The sequence below is a fragment of the Colletotrichum truncatum genome (assembly GCF_014235925.2).
Source record: "Colletotrichum truncatum strain CMES1059 chromosome Unknown Contig_0002, whole genome shotgun sequence".
NCBI lineage: Eukaryota > Fungi > Ascomycota > Sordariomycetes > Glomerellales > Glomerellaceae > Colletotrichum > Colletotrichum truncatum.
This window is the reverse complement of record NW_027222399.1, coordinates 5,492,203-5,505,206: the sequence shown is the minus strand read 5'-3', so window position 1 is coordinate 5,505,206 and position 13,004 is coordinate 5,492,203. Positions and strand designations below refer to the sequence as shown.

At 47.2% G+C, this 13,004-nt stretch overlaps 5 protein-coding genes across 5 annotated transcripts; 2 read left to right on the top strand and 3 right to left on the bottom strand.

Annotated features, from left to right (window-relative positions):
• Positions 1–677: 677 nt before the first annotated feature.
• CTRU02_204460 (uncharacterized protein) lies at positions 678–1,364 on the bottom strand (the record flags this gene model as incomplete). Its single annotated transcript, XM_036732679.1, has 2 exons — positions 678–1,117; positions 1,184–1,364. The coding sequence occupies 2 exons, from the start codon at positions 1,362–1,364 to the stop codon at positions 678–680; spliced, it is 621 nt and encodes a 206-aa protein (XP_036575656.1).
• Positions 1,365–4,476: 3,112 nt separating this feature from the next.
• CTRU02_204459 (uncharacterized protein) lies at positions 4,477–4,845 on the bottom strand (the record flags this gene model as incomplete). The annotated part of the gene is made up of 1 exon (XM_036732678.2): positions 4,477–4,845. One exon carries the CDS (start codon positions 4,843–4,845, stop codon positions 4,477–4,479), a length of 369 nt encoding a protein of 122 aa, XP_036575655.2.
• Positions 4,846–5,455: 610 nt separating this feature from the next.
• Positions 5,456–5,742, top strand: CTRU02_204458 (uncharacterized protein; the record flags this gene model as incomplete). Its single annotated transcript, XM_070204382.1, has 2 exons — positions 5,456–5,681; positions 5,738–5,742. The coding sequence occupies 2 exons, from the start codon at positions 5,456–5,458 to the stop codon at positions 5,740–5,742; spliced, it is 231 nt and encodes a 76-aa protein (XP_070062145.1).
• Positions 5,743–5,841: 99 nt separating this feature from the next.
• Positions 5,842–6,153, top strand: CTRU02_204457 (uncharacterized protein; the record flags this gene model as incomplete). The annotated part of the gene is made up of 1 exon (XM_036732677.2): positions 5,842–6,153. One exon carries the CDS (start codon positions 5,842–5,844, stop codon positions 6,151–6,153), a length of 312 nt encoding a protein of 103 aa, XP_036575654.2.
• Positions 6,154–10,713: 4,560 nt separating this feature from the next.
• Positions 10,714–11,625, bottom strand: CTRU02_204456 (reverse transcriptase domain protein; the record flags this gene model as incomplete). Its single annotated transcript, XM_070204381.1, has 2 exons — positions 10,714–11,432; positions 11,487–11,625. 2 exons carry the CDS (start codon positions 11,623–11,625, stop codon positions 10,714–10,716), a joined length of 858 nt encoding a protein of 285 aa, XP_070062144.1.
• Positions 11,626–13,004: the final 1,379 nt, after the last annotated feature.

Genomic DNA, 13,004 nt, shown 5'->3' with positions numbered 1-13,004 from the left:
AGAGTGCACAGATTCGTCCAGCTGATAAACATACAGCGTGTCTCACGTGTTCGATTACGACTGCTTAAACAGCCCATCTCTTGCGCCAATCACAAAGGTGTCACGGCTCGCGAAATTATTTCCTTAATAAAATGCCATTGTAGAATCTCATAGTTTATCCAACTATCGCGCCTATTTTCATGGAGACTATTGGGCCGGACCCCCGGACTGAGGAACACGTCCCACCACAGGTAGTCCGAACAGAACCTTATTTAATAATGTCGCCCTGCGACCAAAGCTTGCGGACCGTAGTTTGAAGCATAACACAAACAAATGTCTGTCTCAGGCTATCCGGCCTCCCGGGATCTTCGGTATTTGGAAGTTCATGTCATAACCCTGTCTGTCTGCGTGCGGAGCGGGAAGACGTGCGTGCCGGTTCAACTAGTCCACTTTTGGCGCGGCAATGGATGTGGCATACTTTGATTCTGACGTTGGTGACATGAAACTGACATGTACAGCAGCGCCATTAGCTATGCGCTGTAGTATTTATACGACGTAGACACTTGAATTGCAGAGTGCGCGACAAACGACAACGTGAGTAATATTCAATGAGTATTCAATTGTAAGATGCCTGACTACCGCTATTGACCAGCAATCCGCCTAGTGATCCCATAATAAGCTACCCAAAATTAAAACGCTTAGTGGGTGTTGGTGACAGAGAAGCCCTTGATGGGGTAGTGGAAGTTGACGTGGTGGCACTCAGCCTTGCCTCCAGAAGGAATGTAAGCGGACTTGTCGGCAGCTCTGCTTTGCTCAACGCTCTGCCATCCCAAGGCAGCGACAAAGACCTTGCCTCCATCCACATCGTCAACAGACATGCCGCTGGCGAGGTCGTTCAGTCCAGACATGCCCCTAACCTTCTCGATCTGAGCCCGCATCTCGTCTTCGGACATGGTCGAGCCGCTAATGGTGATGACCTCGGCGATCGGAGAGTCGATGGCACCTCTTGGTGCGTAAGGCACAAACTTGATGAAGTATGACTTGATTTCGCCGGTCATGACAGTCTTGAAGTTATCCATTACTTCTTTGCACTCGGCCGAGGCGAAAAAGCTGTCACGGGCTTCTCTTGTCTTCCAGCCTGTCAAGATGTGTTAGAAACCACGACAACCGAATAAGGCTCTCCATCAGCTAAAATTGTACTTACCAGAAATGAGATCAAGCATCTGCTCATTCTCGCTCCAAGGTCCCCAGCGAGTGCGGAGATAGCCGTCATGGTTCTTCAAAGCGAGAAGGTAGGTCTTCAGAGGCTCCTTCCAGTCCTCCTTGGTACCCTTGACAGGGATGATCATACGCTCAGTGACGCCGGCGGAGGGAGGTGCAGACATTTTGATGGTTGTGATGTAGAAGAGAGAATAAAATAAGCTTGAAAGTTATGATTATTGGTAAAAACCTTGGTGTTTAAGTTGTTGATTGATGAATTGAATTGTGATGCTGAGATAGAAGTTTTCTGCTTCAATGAGGGTGAAAGAGCTGGATTATATAGCTGAAATATTCCTCCCCTGTTATCTTAGAACCACTTACTCAAGACATGATGCTTCAGTTGTTGAAGCATAATGTTCGGAATTCCTATACGAGGAGGACACGGTCCAATTCCACAACCCGCCGGTTTTCGGTCAATGGCAACAGTCCAGGTCCGTCTGCCTAGGATTGATACACGCCAGATTACACGCTCTAAGGCTCGATGTCAAAAGCTATGGTAGGTGTCGTAATCAACTTTATCTCGGTGGGGTTGCCAAATGTGGTGATATTCTGGAAAAGAAACCGTGATCCGTCGTGGCCATGACCCGGCCTAGCGGCGGCAGTGTTAGCGCCTTTGCGAACTCAGGGCCTCAGCTTCTCCACAACATATTTCTTAGTCCGAGAAACAGATTTCGCAACATACAGAAACTGCCGAACAAGAAGTTTCAAGCATGCCTGTCATTCAGACGAACCCACAAGGCTAGGGCGACGTCATGTAATATGAGCATGGCAGACACTCTGAGCTCCGGGTGGGCAGTGTCAAGGTGCGGATCACAGACGTTGCAGCATGTGGGCTATGACGTCTGTCAGAGGATATGCAGAGAATATGGAAAGGTCAAGAAGAGCAACTTGCCGTTTTAAGGTATCCGATGCTTCGAAACGGTATCACGGACAAAGCTGGGGTTGGATGGGGAGTCGACGGGACTTCCGGAGGACAGGTGTTTCATGAGTCTCCGAAGGGAGAGAACAGACGTGCCACCCTGGTACCCGACTGCTCATATTCAGAATGGATTCAGAACACAACTAAACAGACGAATCCTCAAATTGAAAACATGTCGCTTTCGCATCTCTAATCAGGCACCCATTGGCGAGAAAGTTCCAAAGCCGGAACGCGCGGCTGCAGAACACCAAAGGCGCTTGAGGCAGATACCGCAAAGGTCTCATGGCCTGGAAGAGAATCTTTCGGAAAATAATAATGATTTGTGCCGGAATCTACAGTTACGGATGGCTCTGTATGAAATTTTGGATTAATAAGATGGTTAAGTTTGGCTGATTGGTTCAGCTGTAGTTAAGTCCAGAATTGGACCACTTCAAATAGACATTGAAGTTAGTGAGACTCCATACAAAACAATCGATTTTATATTCTTCGATTTCTCCTACTTGAGCCGCTAGAGTCTGTCATTGTTAACTGTCTCAAAATGGGCATTTTTCAATGCTCTCCTTGGTTAGCTAGTCTGTTACTGAGACGGGTGTGCCAAAATGTCCAGTCTCTGTCCGTCTTCTACCAAAATCATTTGTCACATGCCGATGTTATGTGCTGGCAAGCCGAGGAATTAAGGAATGTGGCGAGGACCAGGTATATAAGGGGCATCGAGACCCATGCAGGATACAGAGTGGGGTCAAAAGTCTGAAGCCACCCTCTATTTCCCAGCTACCTGCATTTTGACCATACTACTTCAAACAGCTGTAAAACAGCTAACTTTTCGATTTCTATAGTAATACTATAGTGAAATTGAACGCTGAAGTTTGCTTTTTAATACCGTATATACTATCCCCGTGCTTTAATTACTACCTCTAAGCGGCGCGGCAGAGACTTAATAAGCCTCTGTATTCTTGTCTAGGGTATAGCTTCCTACGCCGTAGTAAGCTATGTTTTAAAGAGATCGATGTCTAGCGCGTTCTTTTTTAAATTTAATACGTCTAGGTATAGGCGACGTAGGTTATTCTTTATTATCTACTAAACGTGCTTAATAGGGTTAAGATTAGGCGAATATAGTAGCTACTTAAGCTAGGAGATCCCCTAGCTTAATAGCTATTTTGTTATTTTTGCTAAGCTATGAATAAGCGCGTTATCTTAAATAAAATGCTTTATATCGTCTATAGCAAGGAGATATCCTTCTTCTAAGTACTTAATATAGCTATTTAAGCTATAGCTTTACTTCTTAGTAGTCTTATCTTTCGTAAAGAAGATTAACTTGCTTTAGTCTTCCCTCTATATTATTACTTATACTATAATCGAGATATTTGCTTTTATATAGCTAATAAGGTTAATAAACTTAGAATCCTAGCGTTCGTAAGGTAATCTAAAGACCTAGGCGGAAGGGCTTAATGTTAGAAGTATAAGTATATTATACTTCTATTTTACTTATTTATCCTATTTAGTCTTATCTAAGACTTAGTAGGACTTACAAAAGTAACTAGCTAAGAATGGTGTTACGGCCAGCTAACTGACAGTGGGTTTGTGTTAACAGTAAGCCAGGGATTGAGAGTAGTAACAGTCGTTCCGTGGTCCTGGTCGAATAGATCGTAGATCTTCAAAGGTCTTGGTGATCAGTCAAGGCCTCAACAAGAGTCGTAGAGTAGTCGTCACTTAGGTATAGCTGAAAGTACCGGTTAGGGTAATCACAAAGTTGATTGCTGAAGAACTAGGAAAGGTAGGACTCGAGAGGACTCGAGTCCCAACTATATACAAGTCTGGTTCCATGCTGAACACTTCCTGATCCTGGGGGACCGACACCCAGGACGTCGGTCCATCGCCATGGACCGCCCTTGGCACCGTCGGTCCTGTCCCAGGACCGCTTATCGTCCGTCGGTCCTGCTTATCGTCACGTGACCTGTATCCTAGTTCTTCCGTTCCGTGGGGGTTGTTACGACGTAACGGCTGACGGCCGTCCCTATAACCGCTGAGCCCCTGCGGGGGAAAAACATCAACAACAGCGAGAACGAAATTTTTGAAAACAGCATCAAATTGATCAAACCACGCCCGCTCGCGCTCTCAGAGGTCACTTTGGGCATAATGTCATCCTCGGCATTGATTCTGCTCCCAAAGAGCCTGCTCGTGGCCGCGGGCGGGCTCTGACCACGAAAAATTCGAGAGCAAGCCACAAAGTATGACACGTCAATAGACAACACCATCGACACCACCGCGGTTGAGTCACGGGCTATCACGTGAGCACAACGACCAAGCCCAAACAAACATCAACACCACAGCCACCGATAGGTTATAGGTCGCCTATCACCCCCGACAAAGTTTGCAACGTCCCGCGACAACAACGACGACAAGCCCGACAGAACGGTATCACCTCCTGCATAGAGAAAGCACCAGACACCAGGCATGCTACGATCGATGCCATAAAATACTACAGTTTGCAGACAGATTGGTCCCCTGTCGCCCCCTCCGCGAAGAAGGATTGTCGCCCCTTCAACGTATGACAATGTCTGCGGAATCTGTGTACGAGCTCTCATACTTAGTAATCGGACGAATCGAAGCGGTTGGAGCATTGTGTTTTGCGGATTGAGTCCGACTCCAGGCGGTGGATGGAGGTGGTGGTCGAAAGATGGAAACATAGAGCCACATAGGAACCCAGCATGAGGCAACAAAAAGATTTACAGATTCAACTGAGATATAGCATATGCGAGTCTGAGAGGATGCGGACAAGATAAAGAGACGAAGCTGAGGGCTGGGGGGAGACTATAGGTATACAGAACCAGACATGGTGCCTAGCACCAACAGAACCGAAGTAGGAGGACGCGAAAGAAGGATTCTAGAAGGCAACACCAAGCGAGAGAGCAGGCAGGAGGACAATAATCTTCAACAGAGGGCATAAACACACAAGAATAGATAGCATAGTGGGAGCTTGGGGACAGCTGGTCCTGATCCAACAACAGGGCGAAGTGGGGCGTCGCGGTTTATCGTCGATGCTTCGGCTGTCTGCCAAACCCCGCTTTCCGGGCATAGCTGCTAGCATAAGAGCGGCTTCATAACCGTGTAGGAATCAATCAATCAATCAATCATGAGCCCCTGCGGGGTCGTCGTCAGTGGTCTGTTAACTGTCGGATCGTAACATCAGCTCCCCTCTTAAAGGTCTTGTCCTCGAGACCTGAGTATAGGTAGGTCGTTGGTCCCAGGTTGGGGATCCACAAATTTGCTTCCTTTGTTTTTCATGATGCCGACACCATGTCAGGTCGCGTTCGAAAGACAAAGTCGCACTTGACTGTGATAAAAGATCGTGAGAGAGCTGCGCTTATTGAATACGTAGAGTCCCGATCGATTGCTAGCGACATGCCTTGCACTCGTTGTTTCCGTGCAAAGGTCCCGTGTCGTTTTGGCGAGAAGTCTACACGCTGTAGGACTTGCATCGAGGCGAAGAAACCTTGTGACGGCGTCCTCGTGGCGTCTACTCGTAAGTCGTGTTTTTGTGTTTTCGCTGTTCTAGGGGTTGCTAATGTTTGCTTCTAGTTTAGAAGTTGAACTCTTAGCAAAAGGAGTAGGATGAGAAAGAAGAGAAAGCGGGTAAGGAGCTATTCGCGCTTCATCAAGAGTTTGCTCGTTTGCAAGTTCAAATGGCGGATGCTACGGGTCGTCTGAAACGGATTCGGACGGTCCGTAAGATGGTTCGGGAGCGGCAGACCGAAGTTTTTGAGCGTGGTATGCAGGAGGTTGACAGGGAGGATGGCGTCCTAGCGGACGACGAAGTCCTACCTGCCTTGGATGCTTACGAGAGGTTCGTCGTTAGTGACCTCCAGGCAGTAGGTCTCGGGAATGATCCTCCTTGGTCCCTTTTTGGTTTTGGTGACGAGTTTGTGGGTTTAGGTCCTCTGGTGGATGGCGCGGGTGCGGGGAGTGTTGGAGGTTCCTCGGCTACTCAGGGCTAGGTGTTCCTAGGCGAAGAAACGTTTTGTTGCCCTGGGGTTTCTTGGTTGGTCGAAACTTGGTTGAGGGTTTCTGACGCGAGGGTTGTGTGTTGGTCTTTGTATGACTTTGGCGTGCTGTCGTGTTTCCTATTGCGTCTAGTATTCTTGAAGTTCCTCTTGTGCGTGCTCCAAGTTTGATGCGGGTTCCCATGTGTTTTCTTCGTGTCCGTAGTTTTTCCACTTGATTAGGTATTGTATTTCTGTGTCATCGTGCTGATCGATGTGATCGAGGATCCTTTCGACCTCGTAGTCCTGTTCCGGGTCGACTTCGATATGGTCCATAGTTCGTGATCCTTTTGGTGCTGGCTCGAGAAGTGAAATATGAAAAACTGGATGACACTTCATAGTGTCTGGTAGTACGAGTTTGAAGTTGACGTTGGATACCTTCTTCGTGATTTCGAAGGGTCTAAGTTTCTTGAAGTCTAACTTATCGCTTGGTCGTTTTGTTTTGATGTTCCGGCGGAGAAGGTATGCGCTATCCCCCTCCTTCAGAGTTGGTCCCTCAACTCTTGTCTTGTCAGCGTATTTGCGCATGCGTTCGCGTACAAATTCAAGGTCTCTAGGAAGATCTCGTTGGATTTCCTTGAGTTTGTTGATATCTGCCACAGCTTTCAGAGCTGTTGGGCCTTGTCGGGGTTGTCCATAGGCTGTCGGGTTGAATCCGTAGTTTAAGTAGAATGGTGATTCTTTTGTACTTTCTCCTACTGCGCTGTTGTAGGCGAACTAGGCCATAGGTAGCAGTTGGACCTAGTTGTTTTGCTGATAGTTGACGTAGCAGCGTAGGTAGGTTTCCATGATCTGATTGATTCGTTCTGTCTGGCCATCGGTTTGCGGATGGAAAGCGGTGGACATCTTGTGGTCAGATCCTAGCTGCGAGATCAGGGATCTCCAAAACTTGGAAGTGAACAGCTTGTCTCTGTCGGATACGATTTCCTTCGGCATTCCGTGTTGGCTTACGATCACCTGCAGAAACTTGTAGGCGAGGTCTTCTGCAGTGCTTGACTCTATGTACGGAATGAAGTATGAGTACTTTGTGAGTCTGTCGACGATGACGAGGACACTGTCGTAGTGGACGTTGGTTATCGGTTCTCGGGACTTAGGTAACTTAGTGACGAAGTCTAGCGAGATGGATTCCTATGCGGTTTGCGGCACTGGGAGCGGCTGTATCTTTCCATAAGGCTGATGTCGGCTGGGTTTGCTTTTTGCGCAAACCTCACAGTCCTTAATCGCTAAAGATACTTCTTGTCGTGTAGCCGTTTTGTCGTAGTATTGACGGATGCGTTTCCACGTTTTGGTTACGCCTTGGTGACTATGTGCGGGTGCGGAGTGTATCTCCCTAATGGCTTCAGGAGACATCCTTCCAGGCGTGCTGGTACTGTCTCTTCTGGCCATCATTAAGAGTCTGGCTGCTGGCACAAGGTCTCCGTTTTTGTCTGTTTTGAGGATAACTCGGGTTTCCTCAGGTACCTGGACCTCGTGGTCCGGTCGTCGGCTGAGGGCGTCGGCCCTGCCGTTCTCCTTGCCCTTCCGGTAGATGATTCTGAAATTGAATTCTGACAAGAATTCGGACTATCGAATTTGTCGTTTGTTGAGATCTTTCGATGTAGTGAAGTATGCGAGGTTCTTGTGGTCGGTGTATACTTTGACCTCGTACTTGGTTCCTGAGAGTTACGGTCTCTATTCTTTGAATGCCTCGATAATTGCTATAAGTTCCTTGTCGTATATCTGGTAGTTGAGTTCTGGGCCGTGTAACTTGTGTGAGAAGAAGGCGTAAGGGTGTAGTCGTCCTTCGTCGTCTCGTTGGCCTAGTTGTCCTCCTATAGCGTAGTCTAAGGAGTCGGTCTCGACTTCGAATGGTTTCTCGGGGTTTAGTATAACAAGTATTGGTTCCGATGTGACTTGTTGTTTGATCTCGTTGAAGGCTTGTTCTTGTTCTTCTTCCCATTGCCAGGGAACATCTTTCTTCGAGAGTCTCGTGAGAGGGTCGTTTTTGTCTAAGTACCCTTCTAGGAACCGTCGGTAGTAGTTCACATATCCAATAAAGGATTGTACGTCCTTAACGTTCTATGGTGTAGGCCAGTCTCGTACTACTGCGATTTTGTCTTTGGACATTTTGAGGATTCCTGGGGCTATCGTAAAACCTAGGAATTCGACTTCTTTGGCGTGAAACTTGCTCTTCTCGGGTTCTACTAGGAGTTTAGCGTCTTGCAGTTTCCGCAGTACTTGGTGTACGTGTTTTTTGTGGTCTTCCAGAGTCTTGGAGAAGATTAGGATGTCGTCGAGGTAAACTACGACGAATACATCTAGAAATTCTCGTAAGACGTGGTTGATCATCGTCTGGAATGTCGCGGGTGCGTTGGTAAGTCCGAAGGGCATCACAAGGTACTCGTAATGTCCTCAGCGTGTTCGAAACGCTGTCTTCCATTCTTTACCTGATTTCATCCGGATCAGGTTATAGGCTCCTTTTAGGTCGAGTGCTGTAAACCACTGTGCTCCGTGCAACAGGTCTCGTAGTTCGGAGATGAGCGGTAGTAGGTAGCAGTTCTTGATCGTAATGTCGTTGAGTTTCCGGTAGTCGACGCAGAGTCGTAGTTTGCCGTTCTTTTTTGGTACGAACAGGATTGGGTATCCCGCTGGTGATGTAGAGGGTCTGATGTATCCCTTCTGTAGATTTTCTTTGAGGTAAGCGTCGAGTGCTTCCATTTCTTTCTGGTTGAGTCCGTAGATTGCTTCTAGCTTTGGCTCCTTCCCTTCCTTTAAGGGGTATCTCGTGGTCGTAGTTGCTGTGTTCCGGGAGTCCGGTCTCGAGTTCTTCGGCGAATAGCTTCTAGTATTGCCGGTATTCTTCTGGGATAGACAGAAGTCGGTCTTCCTTGCCGATGTCTGTTGCTGATAACGTCCTGGCGTTTGCATCCTTTATCCGTAGGTATGCTAGAAATCTCTTCGCTTCAGGAGTCTTGAGAGGTTTGTTTGAGGCACCGTTCCGTGGTTGCTTCTCAGTGACTGAATCCTGGTCCCAATGGAGTTGGCCTGTTCTCCAATCTATCCGTGGGTTACTGTCGTATAACCATAGTCTTCCAAGGATGACATCGTACTTGTCTCCTATCTCCGTAATATCGAAGTTCAGTCGCTCATTCCGGCCATGGATCTGCAAAGGGAGTTGCGCTGTCTCCATAGCAATGCGTCCTCCGCCGTACTAGACTTGTTCTCCTTCAACGGTGCTGAGTTCGTAGCAGTCTTCGGCTGCTTTTCTTTTCCAGGTTATCTTTCTTTCATTTACCGTTCTTGGTGATATAAAGTTTCCTTAGGCTCCGCTGTCGATCATGGCGGTAGCTGTTCTTCCGTTAAGCTGTATTTGGACTTGTACATGCTCGTGTCGTTGTGTCGTAGGCGTCGTTGCGCTACATAGGGACCTTGTCTGGACTGCCTGTCGTTGTCCCTTGTCTTCGGTAGGCGAGTCTAGTTTTTTGACTGCTCGTCCGTTCCTTGTTCGTCGTTTTCTTGCTGTTTCTTCTATGCTTCGTCTTTCTTGATATAGTGGACTCGGCGCTGGTCTTGGTAGCAGTGATACCACTGTATTTCTTCGTCAGAGTCCTCTCCAGAGCTGGTGTCGTTGACTGAAGCGACTTCAAAGGCGACTTCTAGTTAGGCATGTTGGCAGGCAATATCGCGAGGTGTTTCCGAGTCGTTAGGGGTGTTCTTGGTCGTTTCTGATTCGACCTGTTCTTCTAGTTCTTGGTTGATTTGGCGGATCCGTGCGGGATCTCCTTGTGCATGTTGTTGTCGTTCGATGTGTGCGTCTAGCGCACCGAGTTGTCGTTGCTACATAGGGTTTTGTAAGTCCTGTTGAATCCGCTGCAGGTTAGCTTGTCGTCCTGCGTAGAGGAGGTTTAGTCTTCGCTGATTGTCTTGTTCTAATTCCTCGTTATCGTTCATACTGTCAAGCTGTTCGATTGTCTTGCGCTCGATTTTGCTGTTGCTTCTATATCCCACAGCGAGGGTCCGTTTAGGTGCGTTGGTAGTGTCGTAACCAGATCGTTCTTGAGGTTTCTGGGGGTACTATCCTGCGTGTTCCTTACTGCTAGAGTGGATATGGCAGTTGTTATCGAAGCAGGTGGTCTAGTTGAGTTGTTCATGAGGGATCGTCTTCGTGGCGATACTTGCTTGTCGTTTCTCTGGTACCGGTTGGAAGCGTTCCTTCTTAGGTGACCTGCATTCGTATGCTAGGTGTCTAATCTTCTGGCAGTTATAGCACTGTCTATCTTTCTTCTAACTGTCGTTCTTTTTGTCGTTTCTCTGTGTAGCACTAAGGTCTATTGGTCTACTATGGTGACCATAGGTAGTACTTTGTCGGGGGTTGTTCTAGTTGTTGCGGGGTCTATTGTCGTTTCGCTGGTTGTTGAACTGGTGCTGAGGCTGCTACTGGTACTTGCGTCCTGAGTTGGGGTTTTGTCGTTTTTCGCTTCTTTCTTTTCGTCGTTTAAAAAGCCGGTTGTCGATTTTGATGGCGAGTTCGGCGTACTAGAGAAAGTCGTCAGGTCGATCAATCTTGATGATCTCGTCCTTGACTTCGTCTTTTAGTCCTTGATAGAACATAAAGATCTTGGTTTCCTCGGTAAGGTTAAGTTGAACGCTAAGTTGTCGGAAATTAGCAGAGTAGTCTTTAGCAGACTTAGTCTGCTTAAGTTGTGCTAGATCTCGTTCGGCTTGTCGCTTTTCGTCGGGGTCTTGGAAGAGTGACCTGAGCGTATCCTCGAATCCTTTAAAATTGGCGTAGATGTCGCGGGTCTCGGTGGTGCACTCGTCGAGGGTCTCGCATTTGAGGTATTCTTCCTGGATTGGTTCAAACCACTTGAGGGCCTTTCCTCGGAGGTAGGTGGCTGCGTGTACTACTTTTTCGGTTTCGTTGGTGAAATCTCTATGGTGAAAGTTCTGGTAGTTTTTGACCTGAATCAGGAATCCTTTAAGGGTCCCGGGGGTTCCGTCGTAGGTGACAGGCGCACTGAGCTTGAGCTTTTGTCGTCCTCCGTGGACGGGCGTGGTGACGATGTTGGCGGCGGCCCGGAGGGTGGTGATTTCCCCCTGGAGTTCCTGGATCTTCCGGAGGTTGGCGTCCCCCTTGATGTCTTCTTCCAGCTTCTTGTAGGCCTGTCTAGCGTGCTGGAGTTGCTCGTTGAGGTTTTCTATTGCTTGTCGGTTTTCGTTGACGATTTTCTGCATGTCTTTTGTCTCGGCTTCTTGTTTCTGGATTATGCGTCGGAGCTTATCGTAGCTTTCCTTGGTGAAAGAGCTATCTCTATCGGAGTCGTACTTGAGGTCCGGCATGTCGAAGTCCTCAGTGTTGGCGGGCTCCTGCGCGAGGCTCTGAGGCTGGTTGCGCGAAGAGGATGAGGATCCTGGAGTAGGTGATTTGGCAGAAGCGCGAGAAGACATCTTGTCTATACTGTTTAGTAGTTCTCAAAAGGTGACTTACTGAACAGGAGCAATCAAAGTGTTACGGCCAGCTAACTGACAGTGGGTTTGTGTTAACAGTAAGCCAGGGATTGAGAGTAGTAACAGTCGTTCCGTGGTCCTGGTCGAATAGATCGTAGATCTTCAAAGGTCTTGGTGATCAGTCAAGGCCTTAACAAGAGTCGTAGAGTAGTCGTCACTTAGGTATAGCTGAAAGTACCGGTTAGGGTAATCACAAAGTTGATTGCTGAAGAACTAGGAAAGGTAGGACTCGAGAGGACTCGAGTCCCAACTATATACAAGTCTGGTTCCATGCTGAACACTTCCTGATCCTGGGGGACCGACACCCAGGACGTCGGTCCATCGCCATGGACCGCCCTTGGCACCGTCGGTCCTGTCCCAGGACCGCTTATCGTCCGTCGGTCCTGCTTATCGTCACGTGACCTGTATCCTAGTTCTTCCGTTCCGTGGGGGTTGTTACGACGTAACGGCTGACGGCCGTCCCTATAACCGCTGAGCCCCTGCGGGGTCGTCGTCAGTGGTCTGTTAACTGTCGGGTCGTAACAAATGGCTGCTTGCTAGTTTAAACATATGATATTCAGATCCCTATGGAATACTCTCTTTAACCTTATCTAAAAGTCTATTTAGTTAAAGAAGATTCTAGTCTGATTTATAAGCTGCTTTATAAGCTAGTTGACGTATATACTTACGTATACTAAACCTAGCTTATAGTTTCCTATATTAGCTATTATAGGCGACGTTATACTACTATATAACTAGCCTAATTCTCTCCCTTAGCTAGCTATTAGTTCCTCAACCAACTCAGCTTCAATATAAGCCTATACATTCTTTACTATTAAAGCCCTACTTCATAAGTACAAGTTCCCTTACTCTAATACCCTGTTATAAGAATATCGTACTATCTACGAGATTCCTACCTACCGTTCCAACACTTAACGTATTATTCTAGTAAGAAGACTTATTAGAGAACTAGGCTTAGAAGAACTCTAATTAGCTTAAGAATCGCTTAAAAAGGTCTGATCGTAAGAAGGAGTATAGTAATTAATTCTTCTATGTTTATAAGCTACTTACGTATAAACTAAAGCTGCTTACAAGCTACTTCTTTTATAATAAATAGGCGTTTTATAGCTTTCTATTTACGAAAGTTTGCTTTCCGTAGAACCTGCTTAATAGTACTAAGGCTAGCCCGACCTTTCTACTTAGTTACAAGCTTACTATAAGACTTCCGGTAGTAGATTTTAGTAATACGTACGATAGCTTATTTCTACTAACGCGAGAGTATACCTAGGCGTCCTTTTCGTAGTTTAGAACCGAAAGTGCCGTCCTTTTTATAGCGGCGA